This window comes from Piliocolobus tephrosceles, chromosome 20, assembly GCF_002776525.5.
Source record: "Piliocolobus tephrosceles isolate RC106 chromosome 20, ASM277652v3, whole genome shotgun sequence".
Taxonomy (NCBI): domain Eukaryota; kingdom Metazoa; phylum Chordata; class Mammalia; order Primates; family Cercopithecidae; genus Piliocolobus; species Piliocolobus tephrosceles.
The window spans coordinates 56,982,310-57,002,898 of record NC_045453.1 but is presented as its reverse complement, the minus strand read 5'-3'; the positions used below and the strand labels follow the sequence as shown (position 1 = coordinate 57,002,898).

The following is a 20,589-nucleotide window of genomic DNA, read 5'->3' as shown; positions in this document are numbered from 1 at the left end:
GTAAGGGAAGAGCCCTGACCCAGGTCAGCAAGCATTTGTCCTCCGGGTGGCGCCTCTCGCCTTCGGTAACCCGTCACCTCCAGAACCAGGGCGCCAGCTCCGGCCATCCGTGGTCAAGCGTGAGCTCCCATTGGCTAATCGCACTCTGAAACGCACGCCTTTTCCCGGCCCTGGCGCTGCGGTCCAATGTGCGCCTCTCGACTCTGCTCCGCCCCGCCCCCGTCGCCCCGCCTCCCTGTCGTATTTGCGCCATTGGTGGATCTTCCGGATCGTGACGGCAGCGCTGCGCATGCACATTCGCTCCGAGCCCTCCTCCCGAGAGAGGGAGCTCGCGGGTCGGGGCTAGGGAAGGCTGACCTAGCTCGGACCGGGTGAAAGGGCGGCGACGGCACTGGGTGGGGCCGAGCTCCAGGGCTGGCTGCTGGGCTGCTAAGGGAACTGTGAGCCGCTCGGAGCCGCGCGCCTCTCGAGCGGGGCGGGGCCGGCTGAGGGAGTCCGCGCGTGCCCGCGCCGAGCTGCCTGCTCTGGCGGCTTCGCTGCTAGCTCGCGGCGACGTCAGGCCGGTTTTTCCAGGATGACCGAGCTGAGGCAGAGAGTGGCCCATGAGCCGGATGCGCCACCGGAGGACAAGGTAGCGGCAGCGTCGGGGTGGGCGCGGCCGGGAGAGCGGCGCGTCCGGGAGGCCCGCGGGGGACGCGCGCAGAGGGGTCGTCTTGTCCTCTGACCTTTTGTCGCAGCCGACGGCGGACCCGGGCCCGGGTAGCGCGAAGGGTCCTCGGGTGCCCGGCCCTCGCGGTGCGCGCGTCAGGGGTCGGCGGGTCCGGGTCCCGGCTCAGGGTCTGACTGGAGTGGCTCCCCCGTGGCGCAGGAAGGAGCTCGCCAGGAGTGGCGTACGGCCTCCTACCTCGCTGGGCTGGCTGCGGAGATTCGCTTCTCCCCTAACTCCCTGAGGCCTTCCTGGAGGTGAAGACGTGCAGAGCCTTCTTAGGGAGGCGGCTCCTCTGAGCGCAACTTGGGCTCTCCGTTCCCTTTTACAATATTATTATTTTGGGGGGTGGGGGAATCAGGACAAGGCCATAGCATTTGCCTCCTGGGAGATGTAAATCCCTTCTTGGGCATGAAATCATCAACTTTGAGCAGAGGTGTTAACGCAGCCAGCCAGCCCGTCATCAGCAGGTGTTGGAGGGCGTCCTCCCGGTTGATGGGTTTCCTGCACCGTGTGGGCTCTGGTGGGTAGGGGAGGAGAGTAGGAAGGAGGCCATCTTGGCAGGGACAGTGGCCCGGGGTGGGGGTGACGGGTGGGGGAGTACACTCCTTTGGGTGAAGTGAAAGGTCTGTGTAGGGGAGTTAAGGAAGGTAGGGATTGGTTTTATTACTGTGGAGGTTGAATGGCAGTGTAGGACTTTGTAGCAGTAGTTGTGCTTTCCGAGATAGCCGTGATCAGGAGCCCTGTATTTGGAAAACTGCTCTGGCAGTGATGTGTGTGGACTGAGGGAACCTGGACCAGAATGAGCGAGACTGGTTCACTCAGGGATTGCCCATGAGTGACCTGTAGATGTTTTTTCTTGGCCCACATGTTGTCTTAAAAATCAGAAAATTTATCCTAACAATCTAAATTTCTTGCCTGTCTTAGATAATTGGAGGGTCCATCATCACTTTGTCACCCGATAAATGGTTGGCTGGAGCTGAGCTCACACCTTCCCCTAATGCAGCCTGTAACTTTTTGATGACTGGACGCAATGGACATTAGGGAGACACGAAGAAGGAAGAAAACACAAGATTTGGTGACAGGATGTAAACAGAGCAGTTACACTAGGAGGAATGTTTTGGGTGAAAGATAATGAGATTATGGGTTTTTTAAAACAACTTTCATGTTACTGCAGTTGACAGTGGACCATCCAAAGATAACTGTTCCTACTGATTTTTAGAACATATATTTTGGCCAGGCACAGTGCTGCACGCCTGTAATCCTAGCTTCTAGAGAGGCAGAGGCAGGAGGATTGCTTGAGCCCAGGAGTTTGAGACCTTGTCTCAAAAAACAAAAACATATTTTGGAGAAAATTTAGGACTGGGGCTGAGGATTTAGCAGTTGCTTGCAGAGACAAGATACTTTGAAGTCTCTAATTTTTCATTTGGCTATCCTGGTTCAGCCTGAAATAATTCTGACTCACCTTTTACTGCTAGTTGATTAGTATGCAGATGTTTGGAGGCTCTGTAGCTCTGTTTAAGGGTGAGATCATACTTGATGTCAGTGGGACTTTGTGGACCTAGAAGGTGTGAGGAGAGAGAGAAGAAAGAAGGCATGATAGCTGGTGGGCCATGTTTTTGAAAAGCTATGTACAATAATTAGAATGTCAAAAAATAACCTTGGGGTTATGATATGCAACATAAAGATTCTCCCCTCCTTCCCGGACTCATTAGATCCATCCCCCAGAGATAAAGTGCCAGTTGTACCATCTTACTTTCACATCCCATACTTTAGACAAGGAGGACATGAGGAGCTGTCCAGCTAGAGGTGCACTTACATCACTTACACAGTGACAGAATACCTGGGGTCATGAGGTCCATTCGTGGCATGTTGTTCCCTAAAAGACAGCTGCCGTGCACTGTTTTAAAAGCCTGATGTTCGTTACCGAGAACAAGAAAAATCAGTTCCTCACCCTGTCATTCAGAACTTCTGAATTGTCACTGAATTGTCATGTATGGGATTTTTTTCTTTTCTTTTTTTTTTTTTTTAGATGGAGTCTCTCTCTGTCGCCCAGGCTGGAGTGCAGTGGCACGATCTCCCAGAACCTCTACTCTAACTTCTGAAACAAAATCTCCTGAAATGCCAACTCAATCATAAATTTTAAGATGCCAGTTTTTCAGACCACATCTCATCCTTTGTTTTCCTAAGCTCCATCAGAAAAATATGGTTGGGTAGGAAGAGGATCGTTCCTAAAGCCTAAACTCCAAGTTTCTTAGTTTGGCAACTATACCGTGCTTTGGGACTTTAAAATTATAAGCACAGTTCCCAGAGGAGAACATTTCCTTTATTAGCCATTGGCTTTGAAAATTCCATTCCCAGATGCTAAATATAACAAAATACCTTCTGACTTTTATAAATAAACATTCTCCAGACTATTTTGATACTAATGATTTTCTATTTACAAGACAGTTTTGCCACAGCAGTTAAGCAACTGTAACATTTTGAGGAATCTTTCAAGTTTATTCCAGAGCTTTTTTTTTTTTTTTGAGACGGGGTCTTGATCTTTCACCCAGGCTGGAGTGCAGTGGTGCCATCTGGGCTCACTGCAAGCTCCGCCTCCCAGGTTCAGGCCATTCTCTTGCCTCAGCCTCCCAAGTAACTGGGACTACAGGCGCCTGCCACCACGCCTGGTTAATTTTTTGTATTTTTAGTAGAGACGGGGTTTCATCATGTTAGCCAGGATGGTCTCAATCTCCTGACCTCGTGATCCACCTGCCTCGGCCTCCCAAAGTGCTAGGATTACAGGCATGAGCCACCGCGTCCAGCCTCCAGAGCTTTTTTTTTTTCCTTTTCTTTTGAGACAGAGTTTCGCTCTTGTTGCCCAGGCTGGATGGAGTGCAATGGCGCAATCTCAGCTCACGGCAACCTCCGCCTCCCGGGTTCAAGCGATTCTCTTGCCTCAGCCTCCTGAGTAGCTGGGATTACAGGCATGCATCACCATGACTGGCTAATTTTGTATTTTTAGTAGAGGCGGGGTTTCTCCATGTTGGTCAGGCTGGTCTCAAACTCCTGACCTCAGGTGATCTGCCTACCTAGGCCTCCCAAAGTCCTGGGATTACAGGCATGGGCCACCGCACCTGACCTATTCCAGAGCTTTTAAAGCACTGACTTGAAAATTGTTCACAGGATTCTTTTATGAAATTAAGAAGTTCTTGTTTCATAATGCGTTTCCTTAAAAAGACAACCCTGTTTTTATTATTTCTAATTTCCTTGGGTTCTAACATAAGAATATTGGCAAAGCCAAAGTCATAGACATAAGTGTTTCCCAAACTATGAAACAGAATAAATCAGGATTTTTTAAAAGTTTACTATGGGCTGGGTGCAGTGGCTCACACCTGTAATCCCAGCACTTTGGGAGGCCAAGGCAGGTGGATCACCTGAGGTCAGGAGTTCGAGACCAACCTGGCCAACACGGTGAAACCTCGTCTCTACTAAAAACACAAAAAAATTAGCTGGGTGTGATGGCAGACACCTGTAATCCCAGGTAACTGGGAAAGCTAAGGCAGGAGAATTGCTTGAACCCGGGAGGCAGAGGTTGCAGTAAGCTGAGATTGTGCCATTGCACTCCAGCCTGGGCAACAAGAGCGAAACTCTGTCTCAAAAAAAAAAAAGCAAAAAATCAAACAAACAAAAGTTTACTATATACATTCAAAGACAAATAATATATTTCACAATTGTTAAAATGTTTGTTCCCTTATTAAAAATCCTATACATGGCCAGGTGTGGTAGCTCATGCCTGTAATACCAGCATTTTGGGAGGCTGAGGCAGGCGGATCACAAAGTCAGGAGTTCAACACCAGCCTGGCTGATATAGTGAAACCCCGTCTCTACTAAAAATACAAAAAAAAAAAAAAAAAAAGGCCAGATGCAGTGGCTCATGCCTATAATCCCAGCACTTTGGGAGGCCAAGGCAGGAGGATCACCTGAGGTTGGGAGTTCGAGACCAGCCTGACCAACATTGAGAAATCCTGCCTCTACTAAAAATACAAAATCAGCTGGGTATGGTAGCACATGCCTATAGTCCCAGCTACTCGGCTGATGCAGGAGAACTGCTTGAATCCAGGAGGTAGAGGTTATGACAAGCCACGATCGTGCCATTGCACTCCAGCCTGGGCAAAAGAGTGAAACTCCCTCTCAAAAAAAAAAAAAAATTAGCTGAGTATGGTGGCGGGCACCTGTGGTCCCAGCTACTTGGGAGGCTGAGGCAGGAGAATGGCGTGAACCCGGGAGGCAGAGCTTGCAGTGAGCCGAGATCGCACCACTGCACACCAGCCTGGGGGACAGAGCGAGACTCCGTCTCAATAAAAAAAAAAAAAAAAAAGAAAGGGGAGTTTAAATTTTAACTGAAGATAGTGTGTAAGAGCAGAGACTTGAGTTGGTTACATCTACCTTGAGCCTGGGCTCCGCCACATAGAGGCTGTGTAACTCTGAGCAGATCACTGAAGTTGTGGCAGCCTCAGTTTGTCCATCATTAAAATGGGGGTCATAAAATTGTATGTGCTTCACAAGATATTCATGTGGATTAAATGTATGTATGGGCTGCCAGCAGAGCTTGTCACATCGTAATATATTAGCTATGTTGCTACTGATTAAAAGAGATTTTTATAGAAAAAACTTTAATATTCATCTTACACTCATGAAAGGTGATGAAATCTTCAAGTTATACATATTTGTAGAACCTATTCATGTTCATTACCTTTTAAGGAAAGTTTTATAGAAAGGACTTAGCCTTCTATGACCTATCTTTTCGGTTTATTTTCTTGAGGAATTTTTCAGTACTCCGAATACAAGGTTTAACTGTAGAAGGACCACTGAACGTTGTTGTATGCAATTATCTTCTTTTATAATTAAAAAATGGTTTTCAATAGACTTTGAGATTGAACTACTCAAATAAAATATTAAAGAACTATAACTACTTCAGGTGTAAGAGAAATGCTTAATTTTTTTCAAGGAAATTTTTTTATGTTGAGAAGTAATTTGGGAATTAAAATATCAGTAAACTTTTTTTTTTTTTTTTTTGAGATGGAGTCTTGCTGTGTCACCCAGGCTGGAGTGCAGTGGCCGGATCTCAGCTCACTGCAAGCTCCGCCTCCCGGGTTTACGCCATTCTCCTGCCTCAGCCTCCCAAGTAGCTGGGACTACAGGCGCCCCCCACCTCGCCCGGCTAGTTTTTTTGTATTTCTTAGTAGAGACGGGGTTTCACCGTGGTAGCCAGGATGGTCTCGATCTCCTGACCTCCTGATCCGCCCGTCTCGGCCTCCCAAAGTGCTGGGATTACAGACTTGAGCCACCGCGCCTGGCCTATAAACCTTAACTATGATACCCAGGCTTAACACGGAGAGGAGGTGAAAGATTGTTTTGTCATGTAACCCAGTATTTTATGTTTCTTATTTTTGTTGCTCAAACAGTATGATTTTATTAAAAAAACTCAATTACTTCACGATTTTTGACTGAAGTTTTTCCAAAATCTATTTTTAAAAAATGTTTTGTGTTTGCCCAAGTTAATATGGTATTTCATTAGAAGAATCTTTATCGGCCAGGCGTGGTGGCTCATGCCTGTAATTCCAGCACTCTGGGAGGCCGAGGCGGGTGAATCACGAGGTCAGGAGATTGAGACCATCCTGGCTAACACGATGAAACCCCTTCTCTACTAAAAATACAAAAAAAAAAAAAAAATTAGCTGGATGTGGTGGCGCCTGTAATCCCAGCCTCTCAGGAGAATGGCATGAACCTGGGAGGCGGAGCTTGCAGTGAGCCGAGATCGCGCCACTGCACTCCAGACTGGGGGACAGAGCGAGACTTCATCTCAAAAAAAAAAAAAAAAAAAAAGAATTTGTATCATCTTTTAAAAATGTTAAATTGCTCTCCTTGGATGTTAGGACTAGAAGGGACTTTAGAGGTGTTTTTTATTTTTAGGGATAGGGTCTCACGTTGTTGCCCAGGCTAGAGTGTAGAGTGGCACAGTCATAGCTCACTACAGCTTTAAACTCCTGAGCTCAAGCCATCCTCCTGCCTCAGTCTCCTGAGTAGCTCAGGACTACAGGCCCGAGCCATGTCACCCGGCTTGAGGTAGTTATTTTATAGAAGAGGATGCCACAGCTCAGAGAGTTTTAAGTTATTAGCTCAAGATGACATAGTTGGTTAGATACAGAGTGGTTCATTTTATGAAGGGCTTCTATTTATTTATTTTTTGAGATGAAGTTTCGCTGTTGTTGCCCAGGCTGGAGTGTAATGGCGTAATCTCAGCTCACCACAACCTCTGCCTCCTTGGTTCAAGCAATTCTCCTGCCTCAGCCTCCCAAGTAACTGGGATTACAGGCATGCGCCACTACGCCCAGCTGATTTTGTATTTTTGGTAGAGACAGGGTTTCTCCATGTTAGTCAGGCTGGTCTTGAACTCCTTACCTCAGGTGATCCTCCCGCCTCGGCCTCCCAAAGTGCTAGGATTATAGGCCTGAGCCACCGTGCCTGGCCTTTGAAGGTCTTCTAATTCCCAGTTGTTGTTTTTTATTTTTTTCTCATAGAATTAATGTACAGACTTTAAAAGCTTCTGTAGTGATTAATGTTGATAGATATGATATCCAAATATTACCTATTTTTCTTATTTGGCTACAAAATCAGAAAAATACTGTATAAATCTTTCAAAATGTTAAATGTTCAAAAGGTCTCAGAGAGTAAATGTGGAGACTGTGAAGAAAAAATATATTTTTTTTTGTAGAGAAAGTGGATTAGGTTCAGTTTTCCTGGTTATTGGATGACTGTGATTTAGGCATTTGTAAGCACTTTCCTGGGAGTGGCCACTCTGGTATCCTTGAAAGGCACTCCTAGCACAGTGCTTGAAGACCACAAGGCGCCTCACCCAGGCAGCGGGTGAGCCTGCTTGGAAGAAATGCTTTCCAGTTAATGACTGTTAGCATGAGAACCATTTGTTCTAGTAAGAAGCAGTCATTCGGTATTCAACACTTCTCTTTAGAACATTCACTGACTCCAGGGTCTGCTATGGACAGTGTCTGTATTTCTGCGAGGGGCTGGTATTATCAGTGTTCATAAGGATATTATTGAGAATTTTATGCGTGTTTTGACTCCATATAATCAATTTTTTCCTTACTGATTTAAAGAAATAATACAATCTTTTTTAAATCAAGAATATTTAATAGTTTTATTTTTATTTATTTATTTTTTGAGATGGAGTTTCTCTCTTGTTGCTCAGGCTGGAGTCCAATGGCTTGGATCTCTGCTCACTGCAACCTCTGCCTCCTGAATTCAAGTGATTCTCCTGCCTCAGCCTCCCGAGTAGCTGGGATTATAGGCGCCCACCACCCCGCCCAGCTAATTTTTATATTTTTAGTAGAGATGGGGTTTCACCATGTGGCCAGGCTGGTCTCGAATTCCTGACTTCAGATCATCTGCCTGCCTTGGCCTTCTAAAGTGCTGGGATTACATGTGTGAGCCACCGTACCCAGCCGACAGCATTTTTAAATTGGTAAGGTAGAAAGTGATCATGAGAGTCTAACAGCTGATGGATATGGGAACATAATACTTGATGAAATCATTCAGAATATGTTTGACAAACAAGAAGGTTGTATAAAACCTTCACTGCCCTACTAATGTAAAGCATTTCCCCTCCCTCACTTTATTCTCAACCTTACAACTGCCAGAAATTGTATAATCTTGAATATATTTGGAGAAACTCTTTTTAAAATGAATCTTGTAACTAATTTCTTTAATTTATGTATAAATATATATACAAATATATATTTATTTTATAATAGAGACAGGGTCTTAAAATGTTGTCCAGGCTGGTCTTGAACTCCTGGGTTCAAGCGATCTTCTCGCCTTGGCTTCTCAAAGGGCTGGTACAGCGTGAGCCACTGTGCCTGGCCATTGTAACTAATTTCACAGGGCAGATAACCGTCCTTTAAACTGTTTGAAAACATTTGAGTGTTACTGTTTCTGGTTTTCACACTTTTCTATCTTTTCTAGGATCCACATAGGTGGAGGGCATTCCTCTCCACAGTTTGTTAACCTACATTCTGTGGTGTTAAGGTCTCCCAGGCCTTCTGTACTGGCACTAGAGGCTGTTGGGGGTGAAAAAGTACAGCCATTTGTGTGTCATACTGCCTCTGGTTCAGAAAGGAGACGGACACTGACTCCTCAACTATTAATTTTGCCAAAGTCTCCTTGAAAGAATGCTAATTTGTTCCTGGCATTGGGCAGGGTTCGTGCCTTCCAAGTCTTGTCACGTGGTGGTTACTTGGTTGGGGTAATAGTGAGGCACCCCCTCCCCACCCCTACGCATGGTCCCCACCAGGCAGCTTCCTATACCAGTCACTGATCTTTGTTCTCATGTTGTTTGCCCCAACAGTAGGGATGGCATTGAGCCCACTAAGTTGAGTGACCTTTTGAAGAAAGTTAAACTTTATGATGTTATTTTGAGTAGGCAATGTGTGGTTCAGAATTTTTAGGGAGCAAAGGGTACTCTGTGAAGGTTTCCTTTCTCCCACCTGCCTCTCCCCAGGGACAGCCTCATGCCACACTGTGGTTCTCATGAGCACTGCTGTCTGTGTGGAAGGACCTGACCTGTCCTACCAAAGTCAGACATCTTTTTGATTTGTTGCCTTCGGCAGAAGCTCCTTTGTATTAAGGTCACCATAGGGCCAGCTTGGGACTTCTCTGTGAAGACTTTGCTGAGGTTTTGAGAGTTCTTGGGACTTGGGATTTACGGGCAACACTCTCTGTCTCTGGGTCTCTGATGTGGAGAGGATGTCTGCCATTGACGCTGAAGCCCTGAGTGGACAGCTCTCAGAGTTGTATCTCCACAGTCTGTGCTCGGCTAGTCCTGTGGTTTCAGTGGTCTACAGGACATTCCTAGGTGCATGCCCTTCAGTCCACACAAACTGACTTTGTCGCAAATCTGAATTCTCTCATTCTACTCTTACCACCCTCCTTCAGTTTCTGTTTTCTGTGATAAAATCACAGATGACTCAGTTACTCAGGTTTGAAATCTCCTATGCCTTTGTTCGAATCTACGGGATGCAGATTCGAACCAGGTGTGACTTGGAATCCTTATTTGTTTGTTGTTTGTTGTCTGATTGTTGCTTTTGGAGATTTCAGCATTTCAGGACTGCAGTATTGTAAATGCCTGCAGTATCCTTCTAAATCCGAGTTCCTTACCTCTCCTGGAATCCTTGTCTGTCTTTTGCTCTTTCAGATTTCCCAGATTTCAGGATTTATTGCTTGTCTTACTGTAAACCCTGTGAATTGAGCTCCCTCCTGTTAGGATTTGCTCTAGGTCCCTCCTAATCCATCTGTCCTTTGTCTCTTCCAGGAGTTCTGAAACTACTCTAATAATTATTGGGGGGTGAGGTGGAATGGTAGAATTCTGGCTCTTTTTTGTAATACTTAAACTTTAAGATCCTTTGTAGCCTTCTGTCCCTCTGTTTCCTTCCAATTCTTATTTTAGGTTCAGGGGGTACATGTGCAGGTTTGGTACATGGGCAAATTGCATGTTGCTGAGGTTTGGTGTACAAATGATTTTGTCACCTAGGTAGTGAGCATAGTACTAGATGGATAGTTTTGCAATCCTCACCACCCTCCCGCTCTCTACCTTCAAGCCCTGGTGTTTGTTGTTCCCCTCTTTGTGTCCATGTGTAGCTCCCAGTTCACTCTACAAGTGAGAACATGCAGTATTTGGTTTTCTCTTCCTGCATTAATTTGCTTAGGATAATGACCCCTAGCTGCATCCATGTTGCTGCAAAGGACGTGATTTTATTCTTTTTATATAGCTTTCTCTCTTAACTGGCCTTTCTCCCTGCTGGGTGCCTCTGTGTCATGGATCTTGATTCTTGCTCTTTCCTACCCCTGAAATGTGTTCTCTCTGTCACCCTTCCTCATTTCTACCTATATTTCTACCTTTTATTTTTCTTTTTTTTGAGATAGAGTCTAGCTCTGTCACCCAGGCTGGAGTGCAATGGCGTGATCTTGGCTCACTGCAGCCTCCACCTCCCAGGTTCAAGCAATTCTCCTGCCTCAGCCTCCCTAATAGCTGGGACTACAGGTGCATGCTACCACGCTTGGCTAATTTTTGTATTTTTAGTAGAGATGAGGTTTCACCATGTTGGCCAGGCTGGTGTCGAATGCCTGACCTCAAGTGTTCTGCCTGCCTTGGCCACCCAAAGTGCTGGGATTACAGACGTGAGCCACTGTGCCTGACCTTTCTACCTATTTAAGTCTTATTTTTTCAAAATGTATCTCAGAGCATCTCTGGCTAGAAGTGATGTAAGCATGTATTATTAAAAATTACAGAAGTAGGTCTCTACAAAAATATTTTTTTAAATTTGCTGGGCGTGGTGGTGCGCACCTGCATTCTGAGCTACATGTGAGGCTGAGGCAGGAGGATCAGCTGAGCCCAGGAGTTTGAGGCTGCACTGTAGCCCACTACACTATAACTTGGGCAACAGAGCAAGATAATGTCTCAAAAAATACACATGTGCCCTAAATATTGCTCAAGTTTTAAAATATTTTAACCCAGCATTAAAAAAAATTTTTAGTTGACGTGTATTTATGGGATGCAGAGTGATAGTTCCATACATGTGTTCAGTGTATAATAATTAAATCAGGGTAATTAGCATATCCATAACCTCAAACATTTGTCATTTCTTTCTTTCTTTTTTTTTTTTTTTGAGGCAGAGTCTCGCTCTGTCGCCCAGACTGGAGTGCAGTGGCACGATTTCGGCTCACTGCAAGCTCCGACTCCTGGGTTCACGCCATTCTCCTGCCTCAGTCTCCCAAGTAACTGGGACTAGAGGTGCCTGCCACCGCACTCAGCTAATTTTTATATTTTTAGTAGAGATGGGTTTTCACCGTGTTAGCCAGGATGGTTTCGATCTCCTGACCTTGTGATTTGCCCGCCTCAGCCTCCCAAAGTGCTGGGATTACAGGTGTGAGCCACCACACCCGGCCACATTTATAATTTCTTTAAAATTTTTTTTTTTTTGTAGAAACAGGATCGTGCTATGTTGCCCAGGCTGGTCTCGAACTCCTGGCCTCAAGTGATCCTCTTGCCTCAGCCTCCTAAAGTGCTGGGATTACACATTAGCCACCATGCCCAGCCTCGAGTTGATTTTTGTATATGGAGAGAGATAGGGTAGGGTTTTAGTTTCACTCTTTGGCATATAGATACCCAGTTTTCACAGCACCATTTATTGAAGAGGCTGTCCTTTTCCCAATGTGTGTTCTTGATTCCTTTGTGGAAAATCAGTTTGCTATAAATGCATAGATTTATTTCCGAGTTCTCAATTCTGTTCTATTGGTCTGTGTGTCTGTTTTAATTTAATTTGTTAATTAATTGTATTTATTTTTGAGCCAGAGTTTTGCTCTTGTCACTCAGGCTGGAGTGCAATGGCGCCATTTTGGCTCACTGCAACCTCCGCCCTCTGGATTCAAGCCATTCTCCTGCCTCAGCCTCCCTAGTAACTGGGATTACAGGCACGCACCACCATGCCCAACAAATTTTTGTATTTTTAGTAGAGACAGCATTTCACCACATTGGCCAGGCTGGTGTCAAACACCTGACCTCAGGTGATCCACCTGCCTCGGCCTCCCAAAATGCTGGGATTACCTAGGAGGCTGAGGCAGGAGAATCGCTTGAATCAGGGAGGTGGAGGTTGCAGTGAGCCAAGATCGCACCACTGCACTGCAGTATGGTTAAAACGACCATACCACCTAAAACAAGGTACAGATTCGCAGATATTTTTAAATCCTGAAATCTGTATGGGTTCACAATAGATCCCAAATAGCCAAAGTGATCCCAGGCAAAAAGAACAAAGCTGGAGACATCACACTACCTGATTTCAAAATGTACTATGAAGCTATTGGAACCGAAACAACATGGTATTGGTATAAAAACAGACACACAGGCTGGGCGTGGTGGCTCACGCTTGTAATCCCAGCACTTCGGGAGGCCAAGGTGGGTGGATCACTTGAGGCCAGGAGTTCAAAATCAGCCTGGCCAAAATGGTGAAACCTCATCTCTGCTTAAAATACAAAAATTAGCCGGGTGTGGTGGCCTATACCTGTAATCCCAGCTACTTGGTTGGCTGAGGCAGAATTGTTAGAACCTGGGAGGTGGAGGCTGCAGTGAGCCGAGATCATGACATAGCATTACAGCCTGGGCAACAGAGCCAAGACTCTGTATCAAAAACAAACAAAAAAAGAAATGCTACTGATTTTTATATGTTGTTTTTGTGTCCTACAACTTTACGGAATTATTTTATCAGTTCCAAGAGTTTTTTGATGGTTTTCGGTTTTTCTGTATGTAAGACCGTGCCATCTGCAAAGAGGGAGAGTCTGACTTCCTCCTTTCTAATTTGGATGCTCTTCATTTGTTTCTCTTGCCTCATTGCTCTGGCTATGATTTCCAGTACTATGTTGAATCAGATTGGTGAAAGTGGACATCCTTGTCTTCTAGTGCTTAGAGGAAGGCTTTCAGCTTTTGCCTATTCAGTATGATGTTAGCTGTGGGTTTGTCATATATGCCCTTTATTATGTTGAGGTATGTTCCTTCTATACTTAATTTGTTGAGAGTTTTTATTGTGAACCATTGTTAAGTGCTCTTTCAGCATCAATTTTTTTTTTTTTTGAGATGGAGTCTCGCTCTGTCACCCAGGCTGGAGTGCAGTGGTGCGATCCCAGCTTGCTGCAACCTCCACCTCCTGAGTTCAAGCAATTCTCCCTGCCTCAGCCTCCCGAGTAGCTGGGATTACAGGCGCCCGCCACCATGTCCAGCTAATTTTTGTATTTTGTAGTAGAGACGGATTTTTGCCATGTCGGTCAGGCTAGTCTTGAACTCCTGACCTCAGGCGATCTGCCCACCTTGGACTCCCAAAGTGCTGGGATTACAGGCATGAACCACTGCACCCGGCCAGCATCAACTGAAATGATCATATGGTTTTTGTCCTTCATTCTGTTGATATAGCATCATTTTTAGTGATGTGCCATTTCATTTTGTGACTGTATCTCAACTTATTGAACCAGTCAGGCATTTAAGTTGTTTTAAGGTTTTTGCTATTGTAAGTAATGCTACAGGAAATAACCCTTGTTGAAGCAAAAACCTTTCTGCACATGTATGGTATTCTTAGATAAGTTCCTTTGTTTGGAACTGCTGACTCAAAGGGATGCACTTTGTTTAGGTTTTGATACAATTAATATATTCCCTTCTGCAGTAAATTTGTAGCCACTAACTATATGAATGCCTGTCTTTGTGGTCTCTCCTCCCTGCAGAGAAATAATGAGTATTCACTTGTTTCTTGATTTTAGGAGAGGCATTTTATCCTGCTGATTACAATCAACAAGAGTTGGACTCCTTGGTTTATAGCCTAGTTCCATCATTAACTTGTGTCAGTTTTGTCATCTGAACAATAGGGCTGAGAATAGTATCAACCTTATAGGGTTGTTCCAAGGCATTATCATTTCTTTCCTTTAAAATTGTACCTTAGAGCTCAAGTAGTTGATTAGGGAGAGTTTCTCTTCATAGAATAAATGATGAAGTGATGTAATTAAAATACTTAAAAGTTCCAATCCCCAGTGAATTAATAGAATGAAGCAGTAATCATCAATGCTACTACCATCATAGAGACAACCAAATACTATGTACCTCCTGATGGAGAAATCTTGTCATAAAATCATACTTGAACTTGATCAAGACTCTAGTTCTAAGTGCTGGTTTATAGGAAATTCAAGAGACAGAAGAACACATGGACCTGGTTGCTTTAGTAAATAAGTGTGTGTGTAAATTTCTTTGGGTGTTTGTAAATTTCTTTTTCCATGTCTGCGATTTCCTGGCTTATAATTCTCAAAGCCCTCATTAAAATCTCTTGTTATAACTTTGGGGCACTTGGAAACTCAGAAGCAGGCCTCAGAAAATAGAATCTCCCTCTCTGACCATCTCCTCCTCCCCTTTCACCTGCTCCTTTCTCTCCCCAAGGCAGGAATCTTTCCCTGCCTTTCTGTCTTGGAGCTGGCCATAAAAAATTATCTGGCTTTCCTTGTTTGATTGCTATAAGACCTCATTTCAAAACCCTGTAGCCTGGAGGAAAGACTGCTGCACAGGAAGGCTAAGAAGAATCTGAACAGACAGGCCTTGCTGGGTTTCCCTACTTAGTCTGTTAGTATTAGATAGTATCCTTTTTGTTCAGTCACATTTCTGCATGGTTGTCCATGCAATGTGTGCATCTAATGAAGTCTCTATACAAGGCTTTAGAGGACAGGGTTCAGGGAGCTCCTGAGTAGCTAAACATGTGGAGGCTTACAGGAAGGTAAACACATGCTGGGAGGGTGGTGTACCCCAACTCCACTGGGACAGAAGCTCTCACACCAGAGACTCTGAAGCTCTTGCAGTGGGGACTCTTCCAGATCTCTCCCTATATATCTGTTCACCTGGCTGCATATTTGTATCCTTTAAAGTGTCCTTTGTAACAAACTGGTAAATGTAAGTAAGTGTTTTACTCAGTTCTGTGAGCCATTCTAGCAAATTAGTCAAATTCAAAGGTGGTGGTGGGGGCGGGAGTGATGGGGACTCCAGCTTGAAGCTGGTAGATCAGAAGTTCTTGAGCCTCAGATTTGCAACTGATGGGAAAGAGGGGGTGTTCTTGTGGGACTGAGTTCTTAACCTCTGGTTTCTGAAGCTATCTCCAGGCAAATAGTGGCTGAAGTGAATTGAATTGGAGGGCACCCAGCTAGTGTCCGCTGCAGAATCGATTGCTTGTCGGGTGTGTGGGGAGACATCCCGAAACATTTGGTCACAGAGCCTTCTGTGATTGTTATTACAGTGTGAGAACAGAGGGAAAAAAAAAAACAGTTTGAGTTTTACCACTTTCACACACCACTCTCTCTGATTTAAAAAAACATGGAAGAGAGGGGAGAGATAGAGATAGATATGAAAGGTAAAACCTATAGATTAAAAGACTTTAGGTGCTGGATGTGTTCACTTGTGCCTGTAATTCCAGCACTCTACAGGCTGAGGTGGGAGGATGGCTTGAGGCCCGGAGTTCCAGACTAGCCTGAGCAATAGAGTGAGACCCTATCACCTAAATAAAAGATTTAAGGCTGGGTGCGGTGGCTCACATCTGTAATCCCAGCACTTTGGAAGGCTGAGGCAGGCAGATCAGTTGAGGTCAGGAGTTTGAGACCACCCTGGCCAGCATGGTAAAACCCCATCTCTACTAAAAATAGAAAAATTAGCCAGGCACGGTGGCATATGCTTGTAATCCCAGCTACTTGGGAGGCTGAGGCAGGATAGTCGCCTGAACCCAGGAGGTGGAGGTTGCAGTGAGCCAAGATCACGCCACTGCACTCCAGCCTGGGTAACAGAGCAAGACTCCGTCTTAAAAAAACAAAAACTTAAGGCATATTAATGATTTCTGGACCTAATTTGGATCCTGATCCAATCAAACTGCGATAAAGAGAAAGAATTTGAGTTATTGGGTAAATCTGAATATTGGATATTTAAAATAAAGGAATTGTTAATTTTTTAGGTACAATATTGGCATGGTGATGTTTAAACATTACTCCTGTATAAAAAGCACTAACCATAAAAGAAACTATTCATAAATTGAGCAACATTAAAATTAAGAACTTATGTTTATTGAACCACAGTATTAAGAGTGAAAAGGAAGGCCACGGGCAATGAGGAGATATTTATAACAAATGTATCTCATGCAGGACTAATTTCTAGAATCTATAAATAATTACTTCAAAATAAATATATATAAAAAGACAGCTCGGTAGAAAAATGGGCACTTTGTTTTTTTGAAACAGGTTCTCACTCCGTTGCCCGGTTGGAGTGCAGCGGCTCAACCAAAGCCTCAAACGGCTGGGCTCAAGGGATCCTCCTGCCTTTGCCTCCCTAATAGCTGGAAATAGAGCAAACACCGCCATGCCTGGCCAATTTTTGTATTTTTTTGTAGAAACAGGGTCTCACTATGTTGACTAGGCTGGTCTTGAACTCTTGAGCTCAAGCATTCTTCCTACCGTAGCCTCCCAAAGTGCTGGGATTGTTGGTGTGAGCTACCATGCCCAGCCAAAAATGGGTACTTTAGATGATCAATAAACATGAAAAGATGTCTAGTATCATTGGTCATCTGGAAGATGCACATTAAAAACCTTGATAAGATACCACTGCACACCCACTAGATTGGCTAAAATTAAAAAGAATGGGCCGGGCGCAATGGCTCATGCCTGTAATCCCAGCACTTTGGGAGGTGGAGGCTGGTGGATCGCAAGGTCAGGAGCTCAAGACCATCCTGTGAATGGTGAAACCCTGTCTCTACTAAAAATACAAAAAATTAGCCGGGCATGGTGGCAGGTGCCTGTAGTCCCAGCTACTTGGGAGGCTGAGGCGGGAGAATGGCGTGAACCCAGGAGGCGGAGCTTGCAGTGAGCCAAGGTTGCGCCAGTGCACTCCAGCCTGGGCAACAGAGCGAGACTCCATCTCAAAAAAAAAAAAAAAAAAAAAAAAGAATGAAAATGTTGAGGGTTGGCAAGTACTTGGAGCAAGTGGACATTTCTTAGACTGCTTGAGGGAGTATAGATTGGCACAATCATTCTGGGAAACTATTTGACAATATTTACTAAAGCTAAATATACACAGACTTTATGATCAAGCAGTTCCATTCTTAGGTGATTGCCCAGTAGAAATCTGTACATGTATTCACTGAAAGTCAAGTTCCAGAACATTCAAAGCAGTGTTCTTTGTAGTAACCCCAAACTTCAAACAATCCAAATTGTGAATAATGATGCTAGAAACATAAGTGTGCAGATGTCCGTTTGAGTCTCTGCTTTCAGTTCTTTTTCTTTTTCTTTTTTGAGACAGAGTCTTGCTCTGTCATCCAGGCTGGAGTGCAGTGGTGTGATCTTGGCTCACTGCAACCTCTGCCTCCCAGGTTCAAGCGACTTTTGTGCCTCAGCCTCCCGAGTAGCTGGGACTTCAGGAGTGTGCCACCATGCCCTGCTAATTTTTGTATTTTTAGTAGAGACAGGGTTTTCCCATGTTGACCAGGCTGGTCTTGAACTCCTGGCCTCAAGTGATCTGCCCACCTTGACCTCTCAAAGTGCTGGGATTATAAGCATGAGCCTTCACGCCCCACCTGCTTTCAGACCTTTTGGGTATATACCCAGAAGAACTGGATTGCAACTGCCACACTTGGGTATTCTTGTATTTTAGAAACTTCTCAGTTTTAATTTATTCTGTAGATATAATCTACATCAATAACTATTGGGATCCTCAGTAATTCAAGAACTACTTTAATGAACTGTATTATCAAGGAGAGGGTTGAAGCAGCCATTGTCAGTGAGTATAGAAAATGATAACATGGGTGAGTTGGGTGACATACTCTTTTGCTCTCAAGTGACCCAGTTTGGGTGATCTATGGCCCCCCTAGTAATGGAGTTCATATTAGGCAGATGGTCACACTTGGTAATGAAGTCACCTTAGTGTTGGTGTTGCTGTGGAGCTCCCTGAACTCACAAACTTAAATCTTCCTTTGATGGCCAACCTTGGTGGACCAAAGTTTAGGATGAAAGAAATGGCTTTGGAGAGTACATATCTCTTTTGATACTTACCAAAATGAGTAGTAATTCTGATGTTCTTCCAGTGTTATTTGAAATTCAACATGAAACTTTTCCTACACATTTCTTTGTTAAAAATGTTGGGTAAATTTTGAGACAAAATATACATTTTTTTTCTTTTCTTTTTTTTTTTTTGAGACAGAGTCTCGCTTTGTCACCCAGGCTGGAGTGCAGTGGTGCGATCTCGGCTCACTGCAGGCTCTGCCTTCCAGTTCACGCCATTCTCCTGCCTCAGCCTTCCCAGTAGCTGGGACTACAGGCGCCCGCCACCACACCCAGCTAATTTTTTGTATTTTTAGTAGAGACAGGGTTTCGCCATGTTAGCCAGGATGGTCTCGATCTCCTGACCTCGTGATCCACACGCCTCCCGACGTGCTGGGAATTACAGGCCTGAGCCACCATGCCCAGCCACATTTTTTTTTCATATAAACATTGAAACCATCATGTTGAGGATTACATGCATTCTGTGAAGTTTGTGTATTAACAATCCATGTATGTCTTCCTAGGAAAATGTTAACTGCGGAGGGTTTGCAGGGTGTGTTGGCTTGATCCAGTCCTTTCCCCTCTGACTTGCAGAACATATCGCTTCCTCCCCAAGGGAGGCAGCGTGAAGCCCCATCCAGTTACTAGTATTGTGAGTGGCTCAGAGTTCAGCATCACAGTTTAATGCCGAGTAGTCTCCTTCTTGGGTCTAGTGACTGTGCACCAAAGGGCCATCTGTCCTCCCTTTCCCCTCCAACTGCAGTTGTGGAAGAGGAGCAGGATGGAGCGGGGCAGAATAACCAAAGTAAGCTTTCCTGTTCTGACAAGGAAAGAATGGGGAGACAAGACGCAGTGTCTTGGCGCACCTCTCTCCTGAGTGGAAATTGGACTAAGATCTCTGGGCGTGTAGATGGAGTCTTTTGCCCGATAGGCCTTATTTAAGGATGAATGGGTAGAGAGGAACGACCCCCCGATCTCCCCACCAAATCCAAGAATTGGGAAAGTTCCATTCTAGGGTTCAATATTCACGCTGGAAGCTTAAATTAACCCGGATGGTCTATTTGGTTTATTTAAAGATAATACCAGTTTTGAGCCTGGAGGAATAGCCACATTCTCTGCAGGTGAGTCTGGGAATAGAGCTTGTAACTTGCATAGTTGTTTCAGTGTACATACCTTCAGTTTCTGTTACAATCCCTAGTTCTTTCTCTCATCCGCTATCCCATTTGCCAGATATTGGTCTGGAGCTTCTCCAGAGTTTCAGAGGGCAGAGGTGCCTACTTCCTCCAGAGCCTTCCTGAAGTACGCTCTTGGCTGCATTTTCTGTTTTGTTTCATCCATCTTAGCTCTTCAGACTATTTTGTCATCCAGAAATATGCTGAAATCTCATATCCACTGGTGATGCCTGTCCCCTGCTGTTTCTAAGGCCATAGTTTCATTCCTTACTGTACTTATTGACATTCATTTCACTGGGATATTGGGGCCCAAAGCATGGGCTTTGTCTCCTAGCTTCTGCAGGAAGTTTCAAGTTGTATGTTTTGTTTTTTGCATTTTTTTTGCTTTTGTTTGTTTGTTTGTTTGTTTGTTTTTCTGAGACAAAGTCTCACTCTGTTGCCCAGGCTAGAGTGCAGTGGTGTAATTATGGCTTACTGCAGCCTCGACCTCCCACTCTCAATCAACCTTCCCACCTCAGCCTACGGAGGATTTGGAGCCACAGGCATGTGCCACCATGCCCAGCTATTTTAAAAAAATTTTTGTAGAGATGGGGTCTCACTGTGTTGCCTAGGCTGGTCTCAAACTCCTGGGCTCAAGTGATCCTCCCACCTTGGCCTCTCCAAATGTTGGGATTACAGGCATGAGCCACTGTGCCCATCCAGTTTTGAGAAACTGAGCTGGCATTACAACATAGAAGCAGGCAGTTGCAACACTTTTGTTGACATTTTTTGGTTTGGTTTTGTGTATGTGGTGAAGGATAAAAATGGTTCCTCTTGATTGATGACGCTTGTGAATTCTGGGCTCCTGCTCTTGGCATTAAGACAGGCAGGCACTGACAATGACCCTGGGAAGTGCTTGTGCTTGGTTAGAGGTGGGTGATGTAGCAGAGGAGTCAGGGAAGGAGACCAACGAAAGAGTCAGGAGAGTGTGGAGTGCTACCAAAGCCTAAATGTTTTTGAGAGGGAGGAAGAGGTCAGTGTCAAGTGCCACGGGAGGGTACGAGTAGCATAAGGAGACGTGGT

General features: G+C 44.8%; 1 protein-coding gene across 1 annotated transcript in view; it reads left to right on the top strand.

Moving 5' to 3' along the window:
* The first annotated feature begins 242 nt into the window (after window positions 1-242).
* CDS2 (CDP-diacylglycerol synthase 2) overlaps window positions 243-20,589 on the top strand; it is a 64,287-nt gene continuing 43,940 nt past the window's right edge. Inside the window, exon 1 of the mRNA XM_023217910.2 lies at window positions 243-631. Within this exon, the coding sequence (XP_023073678.1) occupies window positions 575-631 (57 nt within the window). The 5' untranslated portion in view covers window positions 243-574. The remainder of the gene's footprint in view (window positions 632-20,589) is intronic.